At 31.3% G+C, this 23,485-nt stretch overlaps 1 protein-coding gene across 1 annotated transcript in view; it reads left to right on the top strand.

Annotated features, from left to right (window-relative positions):
- Positions 1 to 10,867, top strand: part of LOC111622115 (pyruvate kinase PKM-like) — a 45,034-nt gene extending 34,167 nt beyond the window's left edge. The window contains exons 11-12 of the mRNA XM_023364441.1: positions 8,644 to 8,762; positions 10,335 to 10,867. Of these exons, the coding sequence (XP_023220209.1) occupies positions 8,644 to 8,762; positions 10,335 to 10,504 (289 nt within the window). The 3' untranslated portion in view covers positions 10,505 to 10,867. The remainder of the gene's footprint in view (positions 1 to 8,643; positions 8,763 to 10,334) is intronic.
- The last annotated feature ends 12,618 nt before the right edge of the window (positions 10,868 to 23,485 follow it).

The raw sequence follows: 23,485 nt of genomic DNA, 5'->3' as shown, positions 1-23,485 counted from the left end.
TACTGGTATACTGGTAATGCAATCACTAGTAAGAATGCTGTTCAAGCAAGAAAAAAAATTGTGTGATGTGTACAGAGATGTGTTGACAGAACAACAATGGCAAAGCTGGTTTGCAAAATTTCGTTCCAGCAATTTTGATATTGAAAATGCACCATGTTCTGGAAAGCCAGTTGAAACTGATGAAGAAAAAATAAAGGTATTGATTGACGCAAACCACTGTAGTGCCGAACGGAACAACAAAATGTTCCCACATTATGTTGAGGCAGGAGTGTAAAGGATCTTACAAATAAGCACACTTCAGAAACTGGTCAATATCTATTATCCTTTATATTACTTAGGATCATTGATACACAACATCTGTTATAACAGCTACAGTTAACCTGTCTTGCGACAATGCAATATGCTGGTGAGGCCTAATAACGTATATGTACCCGACAATTATATCAGAGTGAAAAATACCAATTTAAATAAATGTGTGTATATATATATATATACACAAGTATGTACAAATCACATAAGATGCACAATACACATTTTTCCGGGCAACCATCAATTATTCCATGATATCTCTCCCACGGTTGGCCTTTTTTTCCAAGCCATGTGTAGTTTGTATAAACAGGAGAGGAATTATTATTATCCTTACCTTCTTCACAATGAAGTAATGTTTGTTATATATTCAACTTAAATAGTACTTTCTCTTGGTAAGGAAACTTAGACAAAGATCCAATCTTCTGTGCGGATGCAAGGCGATTTTCCTTTTATTTATTTTGTTGTTGAATTGTCCCTTTCTCTACGATGAGTGACAATCCTCATCTCATCATCAGAAGTTCAAACGATCCCCTGTCCAGGTAGTGAGCCGACCAACGGAAAAACCAGAAGAAAAAAGATCCTCTCTAACATGTGGCATTGCGATTTATAATGCCTGCCATCTGGGACTATGGTTACATTCACGTGGTACAAAGCCGACCAATCCTCTTTCTGCTTACAAACACCCGTCAAAAGAGGATACGGTATCATGAAACAACTCACCCATGCGACAATACTTTGAATACCAACACAGAAAAACAACAAGATATATATACACACAAACAAAAATGTAAAACTAATAATAATAGTGACCGATCACTATATATCTCCCTCTTTTTAAATCAATGCCCGAAATGCAACTTTCGGAAATCGATCTTCCTTTCCCTTAGATTGTACAGCCTAGCATCTTGAACCGTCTCCTCACCTTGATGTTCAGACCTATCACTGGTAACTGACACTCCCTTCAACCTTACAACGTTCCACCAGGTGCATGTCAACGCCCTCCTCGTCTTCACATAGATCAACACTCTCAACCTCCCTCTCCCTAGGTTTTCTCCTATAACTGGTCTGATCCAACCCATAGCATAATTTTAGTCTATTGACATATACAGTATCTACATCCTGTTTATTGCACCCCTCCACTCTATACGTGGTTGGATTTATCACTTTTGTTATCCAGAATGGCCCCAAATAGTTAGGGGAGAACTTATTCTTCTTCTTTTCCTTTTGCCGAACCCATAACTTTTGCCCCTCACTGAAGGACAATAATTTCTTCCCCTTGTTAGGATAGTCTTTATTCCTTTTCTGCCTAATGCAGGCTTGCTTACCAGCTAAGTCCTTTAACACATGCAATTTAGTTAGAAGGTGTGACTTACATTCATTAGTAGTCATTTGGCTTGTCATACAACTGAAAGCATGGGTTTGCGGATCTGTGCCGAACAGAAGGAAGGCAGGTGACTCATTCAAAGCGGAGTGATGGGAGTTATTATAAGCAAAGCAAGCAGGGGCAATGAGATCATCCCACTCCAGGGTACCTTCACCAGAAGTCTTGGAAATCCTTTCAATTAGTGATTTATTAGCCCTTTTGCACATCCCATTGGCACATGAGCAATAGGTCGTAGTTATATTCCTCCGTATTCCCAACCATTCACAGCAATCGGCAAAAAGGGATGACAAAAAGTTGGTTCTGCGGTCTGATACAATCACTTTGGGAACCCCGTACTTACAAATAACCTTGTCGAATATTAAATTACTAATAGACCATGCAGTTTGATCCTTAATTGGATGGGCTTCCATGAAGTGTGTGCATACGTCTGCAATCACCAGGATAAACCAATTGCCGCATTTGGTGAAGTTGATGAGGCCAATGATATCAATAGCACCTTTTGGAGTGGGATGCTCGCCTTTTCATTTTCTTGAAGGAGAGGCCTTCCCTCTGGATATTATAATGTTGGCACTTCTCACAATTTCTTATCACCTCTTCGACTACCTTCTTCAAATTCCTCACAAAATCCCCCCTCTACTAATTTAACTGTTTTAGATACCCCCAGTGTCCCGCTAATTGATTCTCATGGATGGCCTTAATTAAACTCTTAGCTATACCAACTAAACAGATTTCTTTTTTTACCTTTTCAATATATTTGTTAAATATATTAGATGATTCAATGAAGAATAAAATTTACTTTTTATGCGTTGCTAGAAAAACTAAATGATTGAAAAAGCTACATCTTCATAAATGATTGTCAAATGTCTGACCATTTATAATAATAAAATTTGATAGAGTAGTTTTTAACTTTTTGTAAATTTAGTCCACAAAATTAATACTTATACTACACTTTAGATTAAAATTTCACTATTTAGACTCTTCTGTAAAACATTTCATTTATGGTAACTCATCACCTTAGTCTATATTAAGTTGAGTTTCAGGGACTCTACTGTACCTATTTTCTACAATTTACAAAAATGTTAGCAATTTTCTGTAATAAGTTTTAAACATCTTAAATTTCTTTTTTAGTATTCATTTTGTAACTAAAACTAAAAATTGTTCAAGTATTAAATATGGTTTAAGAACTTCATAATGATAACATTCCATTTTTATAGTCTGAAGTAGATATGAGCAATATTTTCAAAGTATTTAAAAAAAAAAAATCAAACTGAAGAAGCCGAACTTGGAAAGTAATTAAGCTTTCATATCTACAACTAAAATATTTTTGTCATGTTTACATATTGAATTTATTTTTACTAAATTAAACAGAATTTTGACAAAAAAAAGTTTTAATTTTGAATTTTATACTCTGAATTCATTATTTTATAATCTTTATAAAAATTTCTTCTACAGATGTTAGAAAGCATGGTTAAGAAACCAAGACCAACTCGTGCAGAAGGATCTGACGTCGCTAATGCCGTTTTGGATGGAGCCGATTGCGTAATGTTGTCTGGAGAAACCGCCAAAGGAGATTATCCTCTACATGCAGTGAGAGTAATGGCTGCAATATGTGTAGAAGCAGAAGCTGCTGTCTTCCATAGACATGTCTTTACAGAACTTACTGCTAAAACTCCAGTTCCTACTGATTCCACTCATACACTGGCAATTGCTGCTGTCAGTGCATCCATGAAATGCTTGGCTTCAGCAATTATAGTCATTACAACAACTGGAAGGTATTTGAAATTTATGTATTAGAAATTATTATGAAATTTTTATTGTAGTTTATTGATATATTCTATTAGTGTGATTAACAGAAAGTATATTTAGATTTTTTTTTTTACTCTAAAATGTAAGTATTTAACAATCAAATATGAAACAGTTTGTTTTATAAATCACATATCAATAATTTTATACATATTTTTTTGTTATTTAATAATTTATTACTTGTTTTTTAAATTAATTTTTTTGTTTCCTGTTGCCAAACAACTAATGGGTACTTGAATGTGAGACAATCATTCACAATTTCCATAAATATTTTTTATCTGATTGCATTCATTAAATAATGACAAATCAGTTTTCAAATGAAAACATTAAGAATCTTTAGTTTTCTCCCTCTCCCTGAAGAAAATTAGTTATTTCAATGCTCTGTTTATGTACTGATCTTGATGGATTACTGTAATATAACCTCATTTGGGTTCAGTAGTAAGTTAGGGGATGGGATTTGTTTAGAACTAATGTAAACTTGTGATATGGTTTGAAACAAATGATATCAAATGACTATTCTTTTATTACCATGTTCTGATCTTAAATTTAACTCTGATAGCTTAAAATTGCAAGATATGTTAAAATGTTATGTTTGAATAAAACAGTATTATGTGCATTTGAATAATTTGTGCTTATTGACCTATTTGTGTACAGGCACAATGAAGTGACGTTTTTTTCAACACTGGNGTATGTGCAGTGTCCATGCTGAAATGAGGTATGGTTTACAAAGAATTTATGTGAGTTTTTTGGTTTTTATTTGTGTCCTGTTAAATATTTTTATATATATTTAGTTAGCTGAAGAGGGGCTGATGCCCGAAACGTTGATGTATGGAAAAAACGTTCTAACTAAATAAAAGATTCAACTAGCCCAGTGTTGAAAAAAACGTCACTTCATTGTGCCTGTACACAATAAGCAAATACAACACGGTTTCGACAACATCAATATTGACCTATTGTTTTAGCCTTTTAGCATGCACTATTCACAGATTTTAAATTTTTCCTACAGGACAAGATTTTTTGTTTATTACATCTGAGGTTTGTTTAATGGGGATCTGTTAAATAAAATGTTTACTGCAGTGTTTCTCAACGGGGGCGATATCACCCCCATGTGGGTGTTTCTCCATGTTCAGGGGGCGATTAGCAACAATTTATATTTTTGGGGGCGAAAAACAATTTTCTGGGCGATAAAGTAAAACATTATATTAAGAATAATTAGATATTTTATTCGTTATATCATAAAATAATTAAACAAATAACATTATACTAGTCACTAGTCTATTCAATGCAGTACGAATTTGGCGTTAGCCTTGTCCCTCGGCATCGGAATTTTGTAGTGAAGGGGGCGATACTACGTAACGGTTTTATTGAAGGGGGCGATACTACGTCGAAGGGGGCGACGATTCATTAGAGGTTGAGAAACACTGGTTTACTGTAATAAGTGTAAATAGGAAATAAACCACATTATTTTTACACAAACTACATAAGTATGTGTAAAAGAATTTTCATAAATTTTAATCTTAATCTTTGCTCTTGATTTTCAGACATCTATATTATAATTTAAAATAGCATTTAAAATATCAAATATTTTTTAGGAATTAAATTTTATGTGAAATGATCATTTCTCACCTAATAAACTGCTACTTGTTGGTTCATAATACTAAATATTAGTGTACTGGAAAACATATTGGGAAAGTTTGTGAAAATTGGAAAAATCTGGAAATTTAAAACTTGAATAAAACAAATGCTGTCCCATCCTTTAACCTGTTTGGAAATTTGTTGTCTCATACTGGTTATGACAAAATGTTTGACAACCTCCTGTATAATTCCATCAATTAAAGTGCAACTGATTGCTGGAAAAGAAATGTTAGTTTTCTTTTCTTTTTTAATAATTCTTCTCTAGATGGAACTCAATGCTTGTGAGTTTCTTTCATTTGGCCAGATAATTTTTACTGCACACTACTGTAATACTCTTGGAACATTATCATGCAATAAAAACCAAGTGCTTGGGTCTTTTGATAGATGAGATTATCCTTCTTCCTGACATGTCACAAACTCTGTGCTCAAGAAGTTTAAATGAGAAGTGCATAGCTATCTGTAATGTAGCCTTGATTTGTTGCCATACTTTCACATATTTTTGAATACCTTTATGACAGGATCAAAGAGAATGTTTCACATCAGGAGGAGGTATGCAGTACCCATCAAACACCATCACAACCAGTATCCTATGAGGCCAAATTTTTCAACCTGGTTAAAAAGTGGGTTAAATGTCATAATAGATACAATATGTTTAACTTGAATATCTATACAATGTATCAGACCTTCATCCATTTTAATTATTCTCCCTAAAATAATAATTTTTCTACTGATTTGCTTAGCACTCCATTTTCAGCAATACAGTGTGTTAACCATGGTCTGAATGTACTCATGATCCAAAAATCTTACATTATAAGGTACTGTAAGTGTGGAATAATTGGTTTAATATTTTTACCTGTCAATTAAATATCATTACCAAAAGTAATTCCTTAAAATGTCTACAGAATTATAGCAAACATGATCCTATCTCAATTTATTTTGTCATTTAACATCATTTTTTTTAAGAATTAAATTTTTTTCTTTTTTAATACATGAAAAATGCTTGTGAAGAGCTTGTTTTGAGTTCTGGATTTTCTTCATGTTTATTTTACTGAATGTATTATTTGTATTGCTTTCTATATATATGTAACATGCTATGGAACTGCAGAGCTGAGTAGGCATGGCCTACCCATTTTCTCCCCTGTAAAAATCAAAAGTGTAAAATATAAATAAAAAATGTGTTACGTATATTTATCATAAGCAAGTTACATATTTATTTAGGTTTCTGTGGGAAAAAATATAGGGGTTGTTTCATGTTAATGAATTTTATTACTTTTAAGCCAGCCATGGCTCATCAAAGTTTCTTCGAAACCCCTCTATATTAAAGTATGAAAGTATAATAGTCAGTCCTTGACTTTCAGACAACTTTTTTTATATATAATACTCCTAAATTACTTTTTATATGCCACAGCTGCACTTTTTTACACTTTCAACTAGGGTTTCTCATTTCCTGGTCTTTTGCTTGTCCCGGGGGATTCCAGGAAAAAGTGAACTGTTTTCCATAAAATCCTGAGATATGATTAATTATTTTTAAGATGTGATATAAGATCTTAAAATTGAAATGAGATAATTATTTTTCATTTTTAAGTAACTTTACATCCTGCAACCTTTAAAATAATATTTATAATGCTGTGTAAAATATGTATAAAAAATTGCTTTTGAATTATGTAGAAATTTTCACAAATAGAAAAAATTTATTAGTTTGTTTGAAACAGCTTACAAAAAAGAACATGCCTTTGAATTAAGTCGAATTAAAGAAAAATGAACTTAGGTCAAACTTCTAACTTAGAAGATAATTTTTGTTTTTTAAATAAAACATTATAAAAATTTACAATAATATTTTAAAAAGCAAAGATGGTCAATATTCCAATCCCTTAATCTGGTTCTTATCTTAGTAATGAAAAGTCCTGCTACCAAGAATGCCCTTTCCGATTCAATTAATGTGGGTGGAATTGTCTTTAATACATTTAAGAGAAGACTGATGTTATATGTATATGTTCTTTCATCCATAGCCTGGAAGATTTCAAGTTTGTTTTGAGATGCATTACAGTACTTCTTTTGCCGTCTAGTATTCTTGATTTGTCTACCTCGGCTACTTTAATAGCTGCATCAAGCTTACAGCCCGATAATTCGGCAGTTTGTTTGGCTTTAATAATCAGGTTTATGCAAGTATGAAGAAAACTTTATACTTGCATACTTTGTACTTATATCCTTGCCCAATTTGCACAACCTGGCATAATGCAGTTATTGAAGCTACTGGGCATGGTTAAAATTTAAGACAGCATAAGCACAATTATTCCAGATATTACAGGTTTTGACAAGTAAAGAATTTTCAGAGTCCTGTAACAAATAGGCTACATATTGATCATTGACAATTTGTGACATGCCATAATAAGCAAACATTTAAAAAACTAATAAGCAGGCTTAAAATTAAAAAATACAAATGTATTCTGAAAGTTCATGAGTTAATTATGCACCTCCCAATGAACACCTCAAATGGTTAGAGACTATACACATCTTTACATCTTCCATCACAACTGCGTGCATAAATTTGAAAGAGGAGAGGATCTTGTCATTGGCCTGTCAAGAGTTGTTTCACAGCACACTCTAGCCACTCGTGGTATCTGGGCAGGCCGACTCGTTGCGCATGTGCAATGTAGTTTTTTGTAAATCGTTTTGAACTTACGATCTAACGTTATTTAAACGGCATTAGTTAATCAAATATCCTTCCAGGAACAATTAAGAACCTGATGCAGAGCCCAGAAGGGTTTGGAAACTTTTTTTTATATTTTTGTTATTGCACCATAAATTGGTTCCGTGTACGCAGTTTTTTAATTATACTTTCTATTTTCAAAATTTCCTCAACCTTAACACAAAACAAGAAAGAAGTGAACTTTTAAGAAATTTGCAGGATTTTCCAGGATGAGAATAATTTCCTGGGTTTCCTGGGATCCCATTGGAGAAACCCTACTTTCAACTGACATACAAAAATTTCAATCTATTCTGCAGTAACACTTTCTGTGGAGCCATAGCATTTGTCCCATTGGCAATGCATTGCTGAGGGTGCAAGGCATGATGCCTTGCAAACACTTGTGCACCATGGACTATGAAACTATTGCATTGCCAAAGGTGCCATAAACATTGCTTTGGCTCTGTCTACATATTGTTTTGGTTGTGGTTTAGGTAACATCAGAATCATTTGTGAAAATTTTAATCATTAAAACTATAGATTACTATTTCATGTAGGTTTTTTAATATATTTTTTTATAAAAAAGAAACTTTCCTGTATTGGAGATTTTCTCTCTCCAGGAAAGGAAATCCCTTTTAACATAAACGTCATTGCTAAATTTTGACATTAAATTAAACTTTAATACATATTTTTAGGAAAGAATTGATTGAATACTAGCTTTGTAAGATTAGAGATTTCCAAGATCTCTAAATAATTGGCTGGAAGTCAGTGACCACCTGTACTATTTTCTAAATTATTCTAATGTAAATTTTTTTTCATTTTGTAGAACTGCACATCTTGTGTCCAAGTATAGACCACGTTGTCCAATTATTGCCGTCTCTCGGTTTGCTCGTACAACTAGACAGGCTCATTTGTGGAGAGGTATTTTGCCACTACATTTTATGGGTAAGCAGCGTTCCAGTTTTTCTAAAGTAGCAGTAAAGTTACTTATCAGTAAGAGTGAATTAGAATGGTTACATTGCATTTACCACATTTATAAAAATTTTAATAACAAGAATGAAGTTTATTGAAATTATCCTACTAAATATTCCTAGCATGAAATACCTTTATAGTATTTTAGATCCTAATTTTTTTTCAGATAGAAGATTAAAACCAGGTAGGCTGAAATGATGCAAATTTTTTCTAATTTTTTTTGCATGATATTGGTAAGTTGGGACTAAAATTTTTAATTTCATGTTGAATCTACTTGTGGAAATTTAATTTATACTATACTCAGGAAAAAAAAATGTTCTGTGTTTTGCCTTAACACTAAAGCAATATGTTAATGCTTGAAATAATTCTTGATTTTCACCTTTTATCTGTAATGGCTTATTAAAATTTGCAACTTGATTTTTTGTGTGATGCAATTTAAATTTTCATTCTATTTTCACTCTGTGCTGCAAATGTTGCTTTATTTAAATACAGGGTGTTTGAAAGGTCTGGAATCATAGACCCTTACTACCAAATTTCCTATTAATTGAATATAACATTTCATACAATTTTGTGTGAAAATAGTGAGACTAAAACTTGCCTCTCAGATCTCATTTCAAACTTGTGGACAAAAAAATCCAAAGTATGGTTTGCAAGCTTAACACTCTGTCTGGCCTTATGAATGCCCATGCAGACTGGGTTTTTTGGCTGTTTTTAAAAAAATCATGAACCAATAAGTCCCAATATAATAGATATAATAGTATGATGGAGCTTAAATTAGATGTTTTTTGTTTTGATATCAGCACTATGCACTATTTACCTGGGATCATCATTTGTTAAATGTAAAGCTTCATCAACTGATAACTAACTGCACACAGCCTCATTTTACAAGACATCAAAATGGTAAACAGTGTGTGCCACTTAGTGGTAGAAATGATTGTTTTTCATTAAACATACATCCTACATTAATTAATCCTAGATGAGTCTAAAGTGTTCAGCTCTGTAGAATAATGTATAAAATTGTGCTGGAGTCGCTCATCCTTCATCTTTTACTGGAAAATTCTCTTGATGGGAGAACAAAATGTTAATTGGTTGTATTTCTGAACTTTTTTGTGTTAAATTTGCTACTTTTGTTCAGACCAGCCTTCCTTCACCATAGAGAATAAAAAAGCCAATTTTTTTCTTCAAATTTTGAAGCTATGGGTTCAATCTTAATCTGAAATTAAAAGTTTTTCTTTTTAGGATTCCAGACTTTGTATACCCAGTATTTAAAATGCTTAATAGTCAATGATTAATTATCACATTTCAATGAATTAAGTTTATTTAAGGTTGTTTTTTGAATTGAAACTACATTTATATAACACAGAGCTTATGTACTGTGATATTTCCATATTGTATTAGTATAATCTCTTCTAGTAAATTTTTATTAAATTTAAATGAGTTAGATATAATAAAATGTTAATGTTTTGCTTTGTGATGTCTGTTATTGATTAATATGCTAAAAAAGTTTGCTAAATTAAGATCTTAATTAATCAAATGTTTCTATAGGCGATCGTCTACCAGACTGGCCACAAGATGTAGATGTTCGTATTCAATACGCCATCAATTACGGAAAAACAAGCCAATTCCTCCGAGCAGGTGATGCTGTGATAGTTGTTACCGGATGGAGAAAGGGTGCTGGTGCAACAAACACAATGCGTGTCGTTTATGTGGAATAAATTCTTCAGCATTCTTCCAGCTTTTTCACCATTCCTTATTTGCTTTCCTAGAAATTTTAGAGCAAAAGTAATCAGTTTAAATTATTTTATTGCCTTAAATTATTCCAGAGTATAATGTTCATTCTGACTGCACTAAATAATTTGTGCTACACAGTTAAATCTATTTTCCTGTAAATATAATATGGAAAGTTGTTTTAATTCTAAGTTTATAGCCGTTGAAATATGATGTTAATGTTGTTAAAAAATGATTATTTTTGTGAAAAAAGAAAAATATTTAAAATGTATTTGGAGCATTTAGTAATGCAGAGGGAAATGTCTATCATCATATTCTATATTAGAATTAAATAATCCTACAATATGTAATTTGTGACTGTAAACAGAATTTAATAAATTATGGCAAAAAAACAAAATAATTAGTATCAAAATAGTAGTTTTTAAGATTTATTTTTCCTTGCATTAACAAAATCATTTGTACTTTCAATCTTGATTTTATAATATATTTTATTGGAATGTTTGTTCCATACACTTTAATTAAACCCTAGTGCCAATGTTGGATATAAAATTTTGCTGTTCTAAGGTGGTAAAACTTCTTAACTGGAATAAATGTAAAAAACATAATGAATGATTTATCCTTTATATGATGGATGCATAGATAACTGAAACATTAGAAAATTAAACATTTTTGCTGGAACTTTTTATTTTTGTTCTAAGGTAATAACTTCCTTGAACACTGCAATTGTTTTCAATTCTTAGAGGGAGGCATTTTTAAAATACCAAGCTCCAGCCTGCTTCAGGAGTGCCTGCATATTAGGACACTTGGAGCATGTGACAGCCTTTTTCATTTGAGTTTTTTTCTAATCTCAATGGGGACCCCAAATTCCATTATCAACAAACAGAAAACTGACTTCTACAATATTATATTCTGCAAATATAAACGAATGAAATTTGTCCATTGCCCCTTGCAACTATTTTCATATAGTTTGTTGTAAGTTGACCAAAACCACATTTTTTTCAAGTCCAAGTTAGCCCAGACTACTTTTATGGGAGCACCAATCCTATGTTGAATCATAGTTTGAAGTTTCTTGCATAATGTAAGATACTCATTTTTGTATCTTGCAGGCACCACTGGCCTACTGCCTTTTGGAAAATCCAGCCCTGTTCACTACTTTCCAAACTGCGTGTGTGTAATAAAGCAATTACTTGATTTATAAAGCAGTGTTTTAGTTTGAATTCTGATAAGTCGTAATCATTGGGTAAAATTCAAAAGGAGTTACAGTTGGAAATACTTCTCTGTATTGAAATATAATTTTTCTGCAATTAAAAATACATAGTGATTTCTCCCTGGCATGCAGTGATTGACCTATATATATATATACACTGAGTAGGGCATGTGTGAAACTGAATTTCCACTCTCTCAGCTCATCTATTGGAGAGGGCTTTGTAAATCTCACCCCTAATAAAAATAGGGCAACATTGTCACAAAGGTTTTGTACCTGAAAAAACACATACCACTACTTTTCAGTGCATTCAGAAATATCAAGTGGGATCCAGGAACAAGCTGTTAAATGACATGAAAATGCTTCACTACACAACAAGGCAAGGGGTAGCAGTATATCACTGCATAACACAAATGCAATGTGATTCAGTCCAAACACGTTTCACTGTATCCATGATTGAGTTAATCGCTGCAACATTTGGCCTTGTGAGATCTTATTGAAATATCTTGGAACAGCAATGAGATAGAGAGAAGGCAGCATGTGCTGTAGCATCACAATATTATGACTTTTCCACTAATGCGTTACAGGTCATTATTTTTCCCATGACAGCAAGCCCTAAAATCCTCAAACTTGCAAATACAATGGAAATTTTGCACTGATGTTTGATATAAATTGAAGATTGTTACGTTGCTGGATAACTCGTCTGCTATTATTCCCGTAAAGTATGTGAAAGGAAGAGTCGCCAGATCAAACAAGTTCCTAGTCTGCTGCTATCCAGTTAATGATAACCCAATGCCCAATGATAACTGCACGTGAAAAGAAATAATGTTAACATAATCTTTAGTTTACTTTTGTATGACCAAAAATCCCTTCCGTGCAGTGTTTATAACTATCGCGAAACAGGTTCAGTGCGTTCCTACCATTACTGCCTCCATCACTGTTCCAGATTAGTGGTTTAGTACTGCTGGTTAGCAAATTTCCCATTTCCTGATACTGTTTCAGGAAGGAACGCATTGTCGACTCACTTGTGTACAAGTAACGACCAATTTGCAAAATAACAATAGCATTTGACACTTCTATTTTTTGTCTTAACAGTCAGATTTCGGCGTGTTATATTTCTGTTTTACGCTTGCAGATTTCATAGCAAGAGCTTCATTTGCTTATTAGACGCTTAGCTTCCAATATGCAATTTTTTTCATTCGATAATAGCGAGGTTGAGGCCGAAGTTTTAAACGCGAAAACGTGTACGTCGGACGTTCAGCGCTGCTTTCTGTAAGCCTAGAAGTTTGACAATGGTGTTTGGAATGTCGAGCATGATTCCACCGACTATCCAAACACCATTATTAAACTTCTAGACTTACAGGAAAGCGGCGCTGAACGTCCGACATACACGTTTTCGCGTTTAAAACTTCGGCCTCAACCTCGTTAATATTTTGCGTCAGTGCACGAAATATATTGTTCACGGGAGATGCGGATGATAAGCGTAAAGTTATTTCTTCCCTTAATTTGCATATAACAAAGTATTGACATTTTTATTGAATTTGTTTATTAATTTTGTGGTATTTTTCTCTAAGATTCCCTGCCACAAAGTCTGCGCTGTGTGAAATTTTATGGTCACGGGGAGGTATCTAACAATACAGAATCAAAATACGAGGATGACTACAAGATTGAGGTGATGGTTCACCCGTAACAGTGTATAAAATCCCAAACTCACTAGTTGATCGTGAGTTTGTATCTTATCAACGGGTTGACCGCGGGGAATTTTCCGGATATTCTTCATGTTTGACACCTAAATAACAGGTAGTTTTAAATAGAAAGTCCTCTCAGGAGGAATCTCCTTGGCGAATCGCTTGTGTGTTGCTTTGCCGTTATCCATCAAATCCAATTATATATTAGGAGAAAAATGAAAATCTGGAAAATGTTAAATTATTGGAAAGTAAGAAACTGTTTTCATAGAATGCAACACATTATTTATAATTACATAAACAAATCTATTCAAAGTTACGCACGCAAATAGAATTGTCCAATTTCTGCAATACTCAAAATACAGCTTCGTCTGAGACATAAACGTTAAGTAATTATCCAATTGCAGGCGAGGTAATGCCACCAAATCGCCTTAAAATCGGCACTCAAGTCTCCTATGAAAAGATTTACAGAGACTGTTCAGAATTTTCAGGTTTACCTATTTTGAGGGCTTCGAAAGCCAGGCATACCTGTATGGCACAGTCATCACACACAACTGACAAAGTTTGAGAAAGACCGCGTTATTGGACAGTGGTATGAAGGATGACAATTTCGCTAAACTGTATACTATCTGAGTTATTCTGACTTAACTTTGAGGGGATTTGCGAGGGCGCGCACACATGACGGTCAGACTTTGCACGCCGTAAACAGACACTAGGGGAAGATCATGAAACAAGCAGAAACAGCTCTAACGAAATCTTTGTTCATCATCCAGAAGCGTGAAAGCCTCGCTAAAGAATCCTCTCTTCCTATATCATTGACAAGTGAGCAGCAAATTCGAATGCCTGGCAACCGCTACGAAGCTTGCCATTAGCACCCGAAAGTACCATTGCCGGTTTTGTTTTCATTGGTGCTATAACAGAAAAACATATGCTGCCGGTCCGCAGCAATTCATCATTAGTGATGAATTCCAGTTCTGTTTGAGAACGGACGGTCACCGTGTTAATGTAAAGAACTTATGGTGAGTATTTTAATCTCGTCTTTACTGAGCGGCACTCTGTTCTGTGTAGATCTGGGGGACCATTTCGTATGGCAGTTACTGCAGTAGGGGTGCGAGAGACATTGACGGCCAACTGCTCCTTCTAGAAATCCTGCCCTCGTGTTACCCTTTCATGCAAGATGAAAACAGCTATTTTCCAATAAGATAATGTTCATTCCCCACACTTAGAATTTCACAGGAAAATCTCCATCACCTTTCTTTATTGGTCTGTCCGATCTTCAGATTTATTACTCATCGAGCATTTGTGGGACCAGATGGGACACCAGCTTCGACCATCTACCATTGAGATATCTGGAGCGGTATTTGCAACATTTGTGGGGCAAGAAAGCTTACGATTTTTATGGCTCCAGACCCGATTGTATCGCTAAATGTAAGTTACCAGGCAAGAAGAGCCTAAAAAGAACTAAAGCTTTATGTAAATTGTATAGTTGTTCAACAGGAAATTGTCGCATTATTATATTGTAATTACAGAACTTATTATCGTCATTACGTCCACATTGAAAGTTTCGTTCGATTCCAACACTCCCTCCTTGATGCGTGACTTTTTTTTAAATTGCAAATACCACACTCAGATGCCAACACAAAATACAACACAGATGAGACATCATATTGTTTTAATTAATAGAGAATGTATGCTAGTCAGAAAGCGGGGATTTATTGTATTGTTATACATATTTAATCACACTTTACAATTTTCTTTTTAATACTACGAGTTATGTACAGGTTAAGAAAGAAAACAAAATCTATATTTACAAGAAATATTTGTTCTTAGAATAGAAAATTAAACAAAAATTTGAGATTTTGTCATATTTTTATTTGGACTGGTAATTAAATGGCCGAGGCCCGAAGACACTAGTTTACTAATCTGGGGAATCCGGGTTCGAATTCGGCTCGAACTAGAAATATTCATGGATGGATTGGTCCTGATATTCCAGAATATTTTCATCATCTAATGTGAGCCTAATCGTATCATAACGGATTAATGGTAGTGGAAGAAGGCCTACTTGGCGCCTTCTTCCACGCGTATTAATCAACGCAGGGTGGAGTAAGTTGATGTTATAAAATAGTTTAGGGATATTTTTAAAGTAAACACATAAAGTAGCCCCAATATAACACATATAAATCAAATATATGATGATTATACAATGCATGTAATATACAGTATATGGTAACATCTCAGCAATTCATTTAAAACCCATACCAAATGAACTATTATTTTTAACGTAAAATATTTTTTAACGTAAAATATATCAGCATTAATCTGTCATTCCAGAAATTTCTAACAGGAAAAAAAATGATATTTATTAATAATAAACCTTCCATTTTATTTATATTATAAAATTTTATAATTATATTTTATCATAAAAAACCGATAAAATATCGATATTATTAATAATATAGAAAATTTATTACGTATTTATATTAGCTTTTTAAAGGGGGAAACGTTTAATTAATTTATTAACTTCGGTAGAGCGAAAAGTCGATCGATAATATTTTGAATCGTTTGGTGACGCATCTGTTCCACGGAGAGACATTTCGCCATGTAGGTAGTGGAATGTGTTGTTTTTTAAGCATCGTTTTCAGTTAAATGCTGAAAAATCGAGTTTCTTTTGTGTTTGAATTTACTCGGTGGTAATCGTGAAGTCTAAAGAATCGTCAGAAATATTAGATACTAATAATCGGAATGTAGAGACGAGAGGACTGGTTGGTAAGTAGATGGAAACATTTGTTTAGGGTGTTGTCTCCCGTTTCTCGTGTGGGTTTAATCATTTTTATCGTTTAAAAATCATATTTTAAGATTAATTAAGTCGTTTGTAACCGGTTTACAGATTTCTGCCTTCGTAAAGTAAATAAGTGAAATTGAAATGTTTTGATTTTAATTGTTCTGTTTCATGTGTCTTAAGATAAAGCATGTGTTTTTTTTTTTAATCTTAAGATTGTTTAGATATTTATAAAAAAATTTTTGAATCTGTGTATGATATGTAAGGATTAAGAAGTAAGGAAAATTTATTTTGTGTAAGAGAGAGATCTTTCTTGAAAAATTTACTGTGTTTTAACTGCCGTTCCGTTGGCCTTCTTGCCGATAAGTAAATTGGTACGGTTACGGCTCCGAACGAGACGGTCGGAACCGTATCGGAGATATAGACCGTGCCCGTAGGAATGAAGCCAAAATAACTGGTGGTCTACTTTGTGAGATTTTAATTAATATGTGAATGTTTTATTCTGTTTATTTCGGTTTAACTGCTGTTCTGTTGATCTGTTTAGTAGATAAGTAAAATTAGTACAATTGCAGCTCTGAATGAGATATTTGGAACCTAATCGGAGCTATAGACTGTGCCTGTAGGAATAATCAAAGGAACTCTGGTGATCTACTTATAACCCTTTGAGAGATTTTTGTACACATATATTTTTTTACGCGATAGCAATATATTTTTTTACGCGATAGCAATATATAAATCACTAAAGTTGATAGTGCAAGTTGCTTGCAGATTAATCTTTCCATAAAATCTGTACATTGAAAGAATAATAACGATAAATGGATCATATAGTGATGGTATACTTTTGATGCATCTGTTTCAAGAATTTCTTAATTAGCTATCTGTAATTGTTAAATTATTTTGTTAAGTTAAAATAAAACTTTTTTTCTTGTAAAATAAAGTGCCACAAGAGAATTTTTATGATTTACTTTTTGTGTGTTAAATTTCATTCATTTTAAAAGTATATTAATCTAATTGCTAACTTAACTTTTTTTTTTTTTAATTAAAGTTAGAATTTAGCATTAATATTCAATATTAAATCTATATTATTATTATTATATGTATGTTAACATGCTCAAGTTTTCTAATTTGATTGAGATTCTTAATGAGAAGACTGATTAAGAATTTCTTTAATGGACTTGTCTGTTAGACAAATGTAAAAATGAGATCTGATTTTGTACACATTTGAATTAGGTGACTTAATTTTTATGAATGAGAATATAATATAGCCTACTTGAATAATAATATAAATGACTTCAATAATGATTAAATTTATTTTTATAGTAATGTCAAATATTTAGAATCAAGAATTGTATATTAACCAAAAACAGATTTTTATACCAATTTATCTATATGGTTTTTGTATATTTTTTTAAAAACAATACTAAAAATCTAAATATAATTTTTATATAAGGTTACAATCTTTAAAATATATATTTTGATGTCATTCTAAAATTTTTAATACTAGATGAAAGACTAATTTTGGTTGATGTTATTCTCTACGTTACTGACTTTTGGTTATAAATATTTGTAAATTTCTAAGTATAATATATAATGATTCAAAGTTGATATGAAATATCTAGTTAATAATTTGAATTTGCTTGTTTTGATTAAATAATTATTTAACTAGAAATAGATTTAATTAAAATAGAAAATTATTACTGATTATTACAGATGGTCAATGGTTGAAAATAAAAAAGGTAATAAATATGAATTTAATATTTTTTTATTCATAAGGCATCAACAAATCAAGGAATAAATTTGGTTGCTTTATCTAAAGTAAATGTAACAGGATGTTAAATTAATAACTTTTACTTTTGTTAATTAATTTGAAACCGTTTTAGTTTATGAAACAGTTTAATTTAGTTACTAAGCTAGACAATATGTAAATAATGTCTGGCTTAGAAAGTAACTTGTTTACAAAACAAAATGTAATTGAAAATAAACTCTAGAGATTCTTTATATAAATGAATGTTGACATTTCATTCATTTCAAATTTAATGCAAAAGTTTTTATGTTAGAATATCTTATAGATTTATTTAATTTCGAAAATGCCTCAAGTCTGTGTTGCCTTTACTTATGTGATTTATTTAATGCTAAATGATCTGCCATATTATTGGGCATAATATGACAGTTTATTTAACATTAATTAAATATTGAGTTGGTGGATTTATTGTAGATTTATATTTTTTAATTCACAAAATTACATAAAAGTAATCTTTTTAATTTTAATTACTTTGAATAAAATTATTAATATATAGCTTAAATTGTTTGACTTTCTGGAATGATTTAAAATAAAATTTTTTCCTAACAATGCACTAAAAGTATATTTATTGTGAATAAATTGTAACTATATCTTTGATATAATGATATATATGTTCAGATTACAATTTCAACAAATAGATTTTCGTGAGTTTAAACGGAAATTTGATTAAATTATAATATATTGAAAATATGAAATTTTTTTGCAAATGCTCCAGTTTATTATCAAGGATAGATTTTTATGTACCAAATTGCAATTATCTGGTAAATTTCTATGATTTGTTTGATAAAGAGGAAAATTGGACCTGACCTTAAAGTTAATTTATAGTGAAGAAGATGTTAATAATTGTTATCAGTTAATGTAAATCAGCAAAATTGCAGGTCACCATTAGTCAGTAAAATATAACATTATGTTGAATAATTTATATTTATGTATAAAATCTAGTTAACTTATAAATAGTATTGATTATCACATGAAATTATATGTATATAGTTGACTTTATTTTATATTGCAACTATTTTCATATAGTTTGTTGTAAGTTGACCAAAACCACATTTTTTTCAAGTCCAAGTTAGCCCAGACTACTTTTATGGGAGCACCAATCCTATGTTGAATCATAGTTTGAAGTTTCTTGCATAATGTAAGATACTCATTTTTGTATCTTGCAGGCACCACTGGCCTACTGCCTTTTGGAAAATCCAGCCCTGTTCACTACTTTCCAAACTGCGTGTGTGTAATAAAGCAATTACTTGATTTATAAAGCAGTGTTTTAGTTTGAATTCTGATAAGTCGTAATCATTGGGTAAAATTCAAAAGGAGTTACAGTTGGAAATACTTCTCTGTATTGAAATATAATTTTTCTGCAATTAAAAATACATAGTGATTTCTCCCTGGCATGCAGTGATTGACCTATATATATATATACACTGAGTAGGGCATGTGTGAAACTGAATTTCCACTCTCTCAGCTCATCTATTGGAGAGGGCTTTGTAAATCTCACCCCTAATAAAAATAGGGCAACATTGTCACAAAGGTTTTGTACCTGAAAAAACACATACCACTACTTTTCAGTGCATTCAGAAATATCAAGTGGGATCCAGGAACAAGCTGTTAAATGACATGAAAATGCTTCACTACACAACAAGGCAAGGGGTAGCAGTATATCACTGCATAACACAAATGCAATGTGATTCAGTCCAAACACGTTTCACTGTATCCATGATTGAGTTAATCGCTGCAACATGTAGCCTTGTGAGATCTTATTGAAATATCTTGGAACAGCAATGAGATAGAGAGAAGGCAGCATGTGCTGTAGCATCACAATATTATGACTTTTCCACTAATGCGTTACAGGTCATTATTTTTCCCATGACAGCAAGCCCTAAAATCCTCAAACTTGCAAATACAATGGAAATTTTGCACTGATGTTTGATATAAATTGAAGATTGTTACGTTGCTGGATAACTCGTCTGCTATTATTCCCGTAAAGTATGTGAAAGGAAGAGTCGCCAGATCAAACAAGTTCCTAGTCTGCTGCTATCCAGTTAATGATAACCCAATGCCCAATGATAACTGCACGTGAAAAGAAATAATGTTAACATAATCTTTAGTTTACTTTTGTATGACCAAAAATCCCTTCCGTGCAGTGTTTATAACTATCGCGAAACAGGTTCAGTGCGTTCCTACCATTACTGCCTCCATCACTGTTCCAGATTAGTGGTTTAGTACTGCTGGTTAGCAAATTTCCCATTTCCTGATACTGTTTCAGGAAGGAACGCATTGTCGACTCACTTATGTACAAGTAACGACCAATTTGCAAAATAACAATAGCATTTGACACTTCTATTTTTTGTCTTAACAGTCAGATTTCGGCGTGTTATATTTCTGTTTTACGCTTGCAGATTTCATAGCAAGAGCTTCANTTTATGATTTTCTAGTAAGATGTATATTTTCAAACATTAGACATTTTTGATAAGCCATTATCTGTATGCATAATATTTATTAAAAGAACTTGAGTTAAATTAACAGTTTTGAACAGTATTATATGAAATATTGCATAATTTATATTTTTGTTATTAAATATTTGAATCACAGTGTAGTCACTCTTCTATTTTATCAATATTAGCCAAAATATAGTCTGTTTTCTACATTTGTTCATAATATTTTTTTAGAAATTTATACAATTTTGTTAATATTTTAGGATAAAAGTAAATAGGTCATTATAACAATGTTGTTCTAAATTCTTTTAAAAATATATTATAAATGATGACAATTAATGTTGAATCAGTTCTTAAAAGTCAATATTAATTTATTTTATTTATGGTTGGAATTATAAGTGGAAACATATTTAGGTATAAAATAAAAATTAGTCATAAAAATGAAATTTTATTATTTCAACTAATTTTATTATTTCAACTAATACATAATAATAAAATGTTGTTCTGTTTTTATTGAATATCATTTTATTATAATAATTCCATTTTTTGATAAATTTTTTAAGGAAGTTATGTAAATATATTTATATATTCAACTTTATAGGGTAGCAAAACATGCATTGTCTGATTTTTATTTATTTATTTTTGTTTAAATTTCAAAATAAATATACTTTTTAAATTATATTTTATTTCAAATCTTTACATTTTTTTATATTACACCTGGAATATATTTGACAAATCTTCACCTCAAGCATTAATACATAGTTGGGCCCTTAGTAGCATTTTTCATTACATTTTGGAGTGTTTCTAGTTTTTCAATTTCATGTTGTCCTTTAATTGTTGCAAAGTGTTAGGCTTATTTGTGTAAATCTTTCCCTGTAGATCTTCCCATAGTGGAAAAGTCTAGTATCATCACATCAGACTGTCTTGCTACTAGCAATGGAAAACTACCATATCAAGAAATTAAACAACCTGGTAAAATTTCTTTAGAATCTGGATTGTTTCTCAAACTGTGTGATAAATTACCTATTCTACTGAAACTTTGCATCCTAACAAAATACTGGAACTGGAGGGAATGTCAGAAAATAAATTCACACCTTAAAAATCAACTGCAGCAAAAAGTTTAATGAAACAAAAACGTTTTCAACCTAACACTTAAACAATTCATTGAATGTTCTTTTTATTCAACTATATTCTATTTTGGAATACTCTGCATCCTGTAGTTTCAAGTCATTTAACTGGGACAGTAAAAACTCCTGGATTATCTCTGTTACAATTCAAATTTTTAAAATTTTTATTAAAGATTAAAAGAAAAATTTAGGACAAACAGAGAGACAATTATCATACATTCTTGAAATGTGCACTAATAAAATAGTTCAAATTTAAAAAGACATTAGAATGACAATTTTTAAATGAGATAAAGATGGTTTTAACAAGTTTGTAATAAGTATTCTTGAACTATAAAAGAAATATATATATATATATATTAGTGGATTAATTCAACTTTTTCAGTATTTGTTCATGATTATAAATAATACCTATTAATCTATTTTCTGTCTAAGTTAGAATGTTTAAAACATTTGATGTGGTTAATTTACATGCAATGTAATTTATTTCTAAAAACCAAGTTAATTTTGTTTAGTTATTGTGCATCCTATTGAATCTTTGTCTTTTGCCATTTCTGTTTGGTGAATTATTGTTAATGCTTCCAAAAAATAATTTTTATTTCAAATTTTTGTTATTGTGTCTAATAAAATAAATGAACCAGTTGTTAAATTTTTATTATTTAATAAAATTTTATTAATCCTAATGAAAATTATAGAAAAAGCAATTTAGAAATATAGTAACATGACAGCAATTTGAAAAAGATGATTTGAGAAATGATTTGGTTTTATTTCTGAATGTAGTTTCATTTTAGTTATAACATAAATATTTTTACCAATTTCTTCATTTATACATAGCCTAGTTAAATTGTTTTATATTTTTCTTAGATACATGGTAAGAAAATTTATAATTTTTCAATAATAATAATAATTATTATTTTTTAAAGAATTAAAAAATTGTACAAAATACTTTGATATAAAGAATTAGATAAATAAAAATTATATGTAATAAATTAAAAAAAATATTTTATGCATTCCAAGCATATTCACTTCATGTTAACATTTTTGCACATGCATTGTTAAATGTAATGCCTTATATTTTTATGAGATGACATTTTGAATTATAGAGTAAAGAATGAATTTGAATAAAAATTGCTGGATTTATATACATATGCATGCATAATATATAATATATCACACATTATAGATAATGGAATTATCTATAATGAACCAACTTCAAAATTATGAATGAAACACCCATAAGAGCAATTTTTTTAATTACTATAATGAACTAATATGTAATGAACAATATTTAGGTTAAAAAAACAAAAAGCTCATTATGAATATGATAATAACTATGTGTATAAAAATATTCTGAAGTTACTATTAAGATTTGGACTTTTTGGTAAAAATTTTTTTTTCTGGAAGCATAACAACATAGCAACTTAATACGCGGATAACATTAGCATAGATTGTGTAAATCTATGCCAATGTTAAATCTATACGGAGTTGCTTCTCTTTGCCTGATACATGCAGTTGTCATTAGATAGCAAGGATTTTAACTGTTTGTGCCTAACATTTATACTGTATGATTTATTATTTTATCATCATCATTAATAAAATTTGCCTACTTTTTATATTAACTTTTTTTATATATTCCGTAACTCTGAATATATTATGTAAACATTAACTGTATGGTAGCACTTCTTAGTGGCTTAGAAATTTTCACGATGAAACTTCTAATGAACAGAAATGGACTGTTGGATGGCTGAACGCATAAGCTTCAGATTCTTGCTTTGGGGATCTGGATTGAATCCAGATGGTGAATCCCAGTAATTTTTCTGATGTGGTCTGTTCTAGATATGGTAGGCCTCATCTCTTGGCACTTGGCAGTCCCATTATGAGTCTGGCTGAAATCATGATATGCTTGATAAAAATGCTCTCTTAATGCCTACAGGACATAA

The sequence above is a fragment of the Centruroides sculpturatus genome, unplaced genomic scaffold, assembly GCF_000671375.1.
Source record: "Centruroides sculpturatus isolate CEXI.00-Female unplaced genomic scaffold, Cexi_2.0 scaffold14, whole genome shotgun sequence".
In the NCBI taxonomy this organism is placed as follows: domain Eukaryota; kingdom Metazoa; phylum Arthropoda; class Arachnida; order Scorpiones; family Buthidae; genus Centruroides; species Centruroides sculpturatus.
This window is presented reverse-complemented; position numbering and strand designations above follow the sequence as displayed.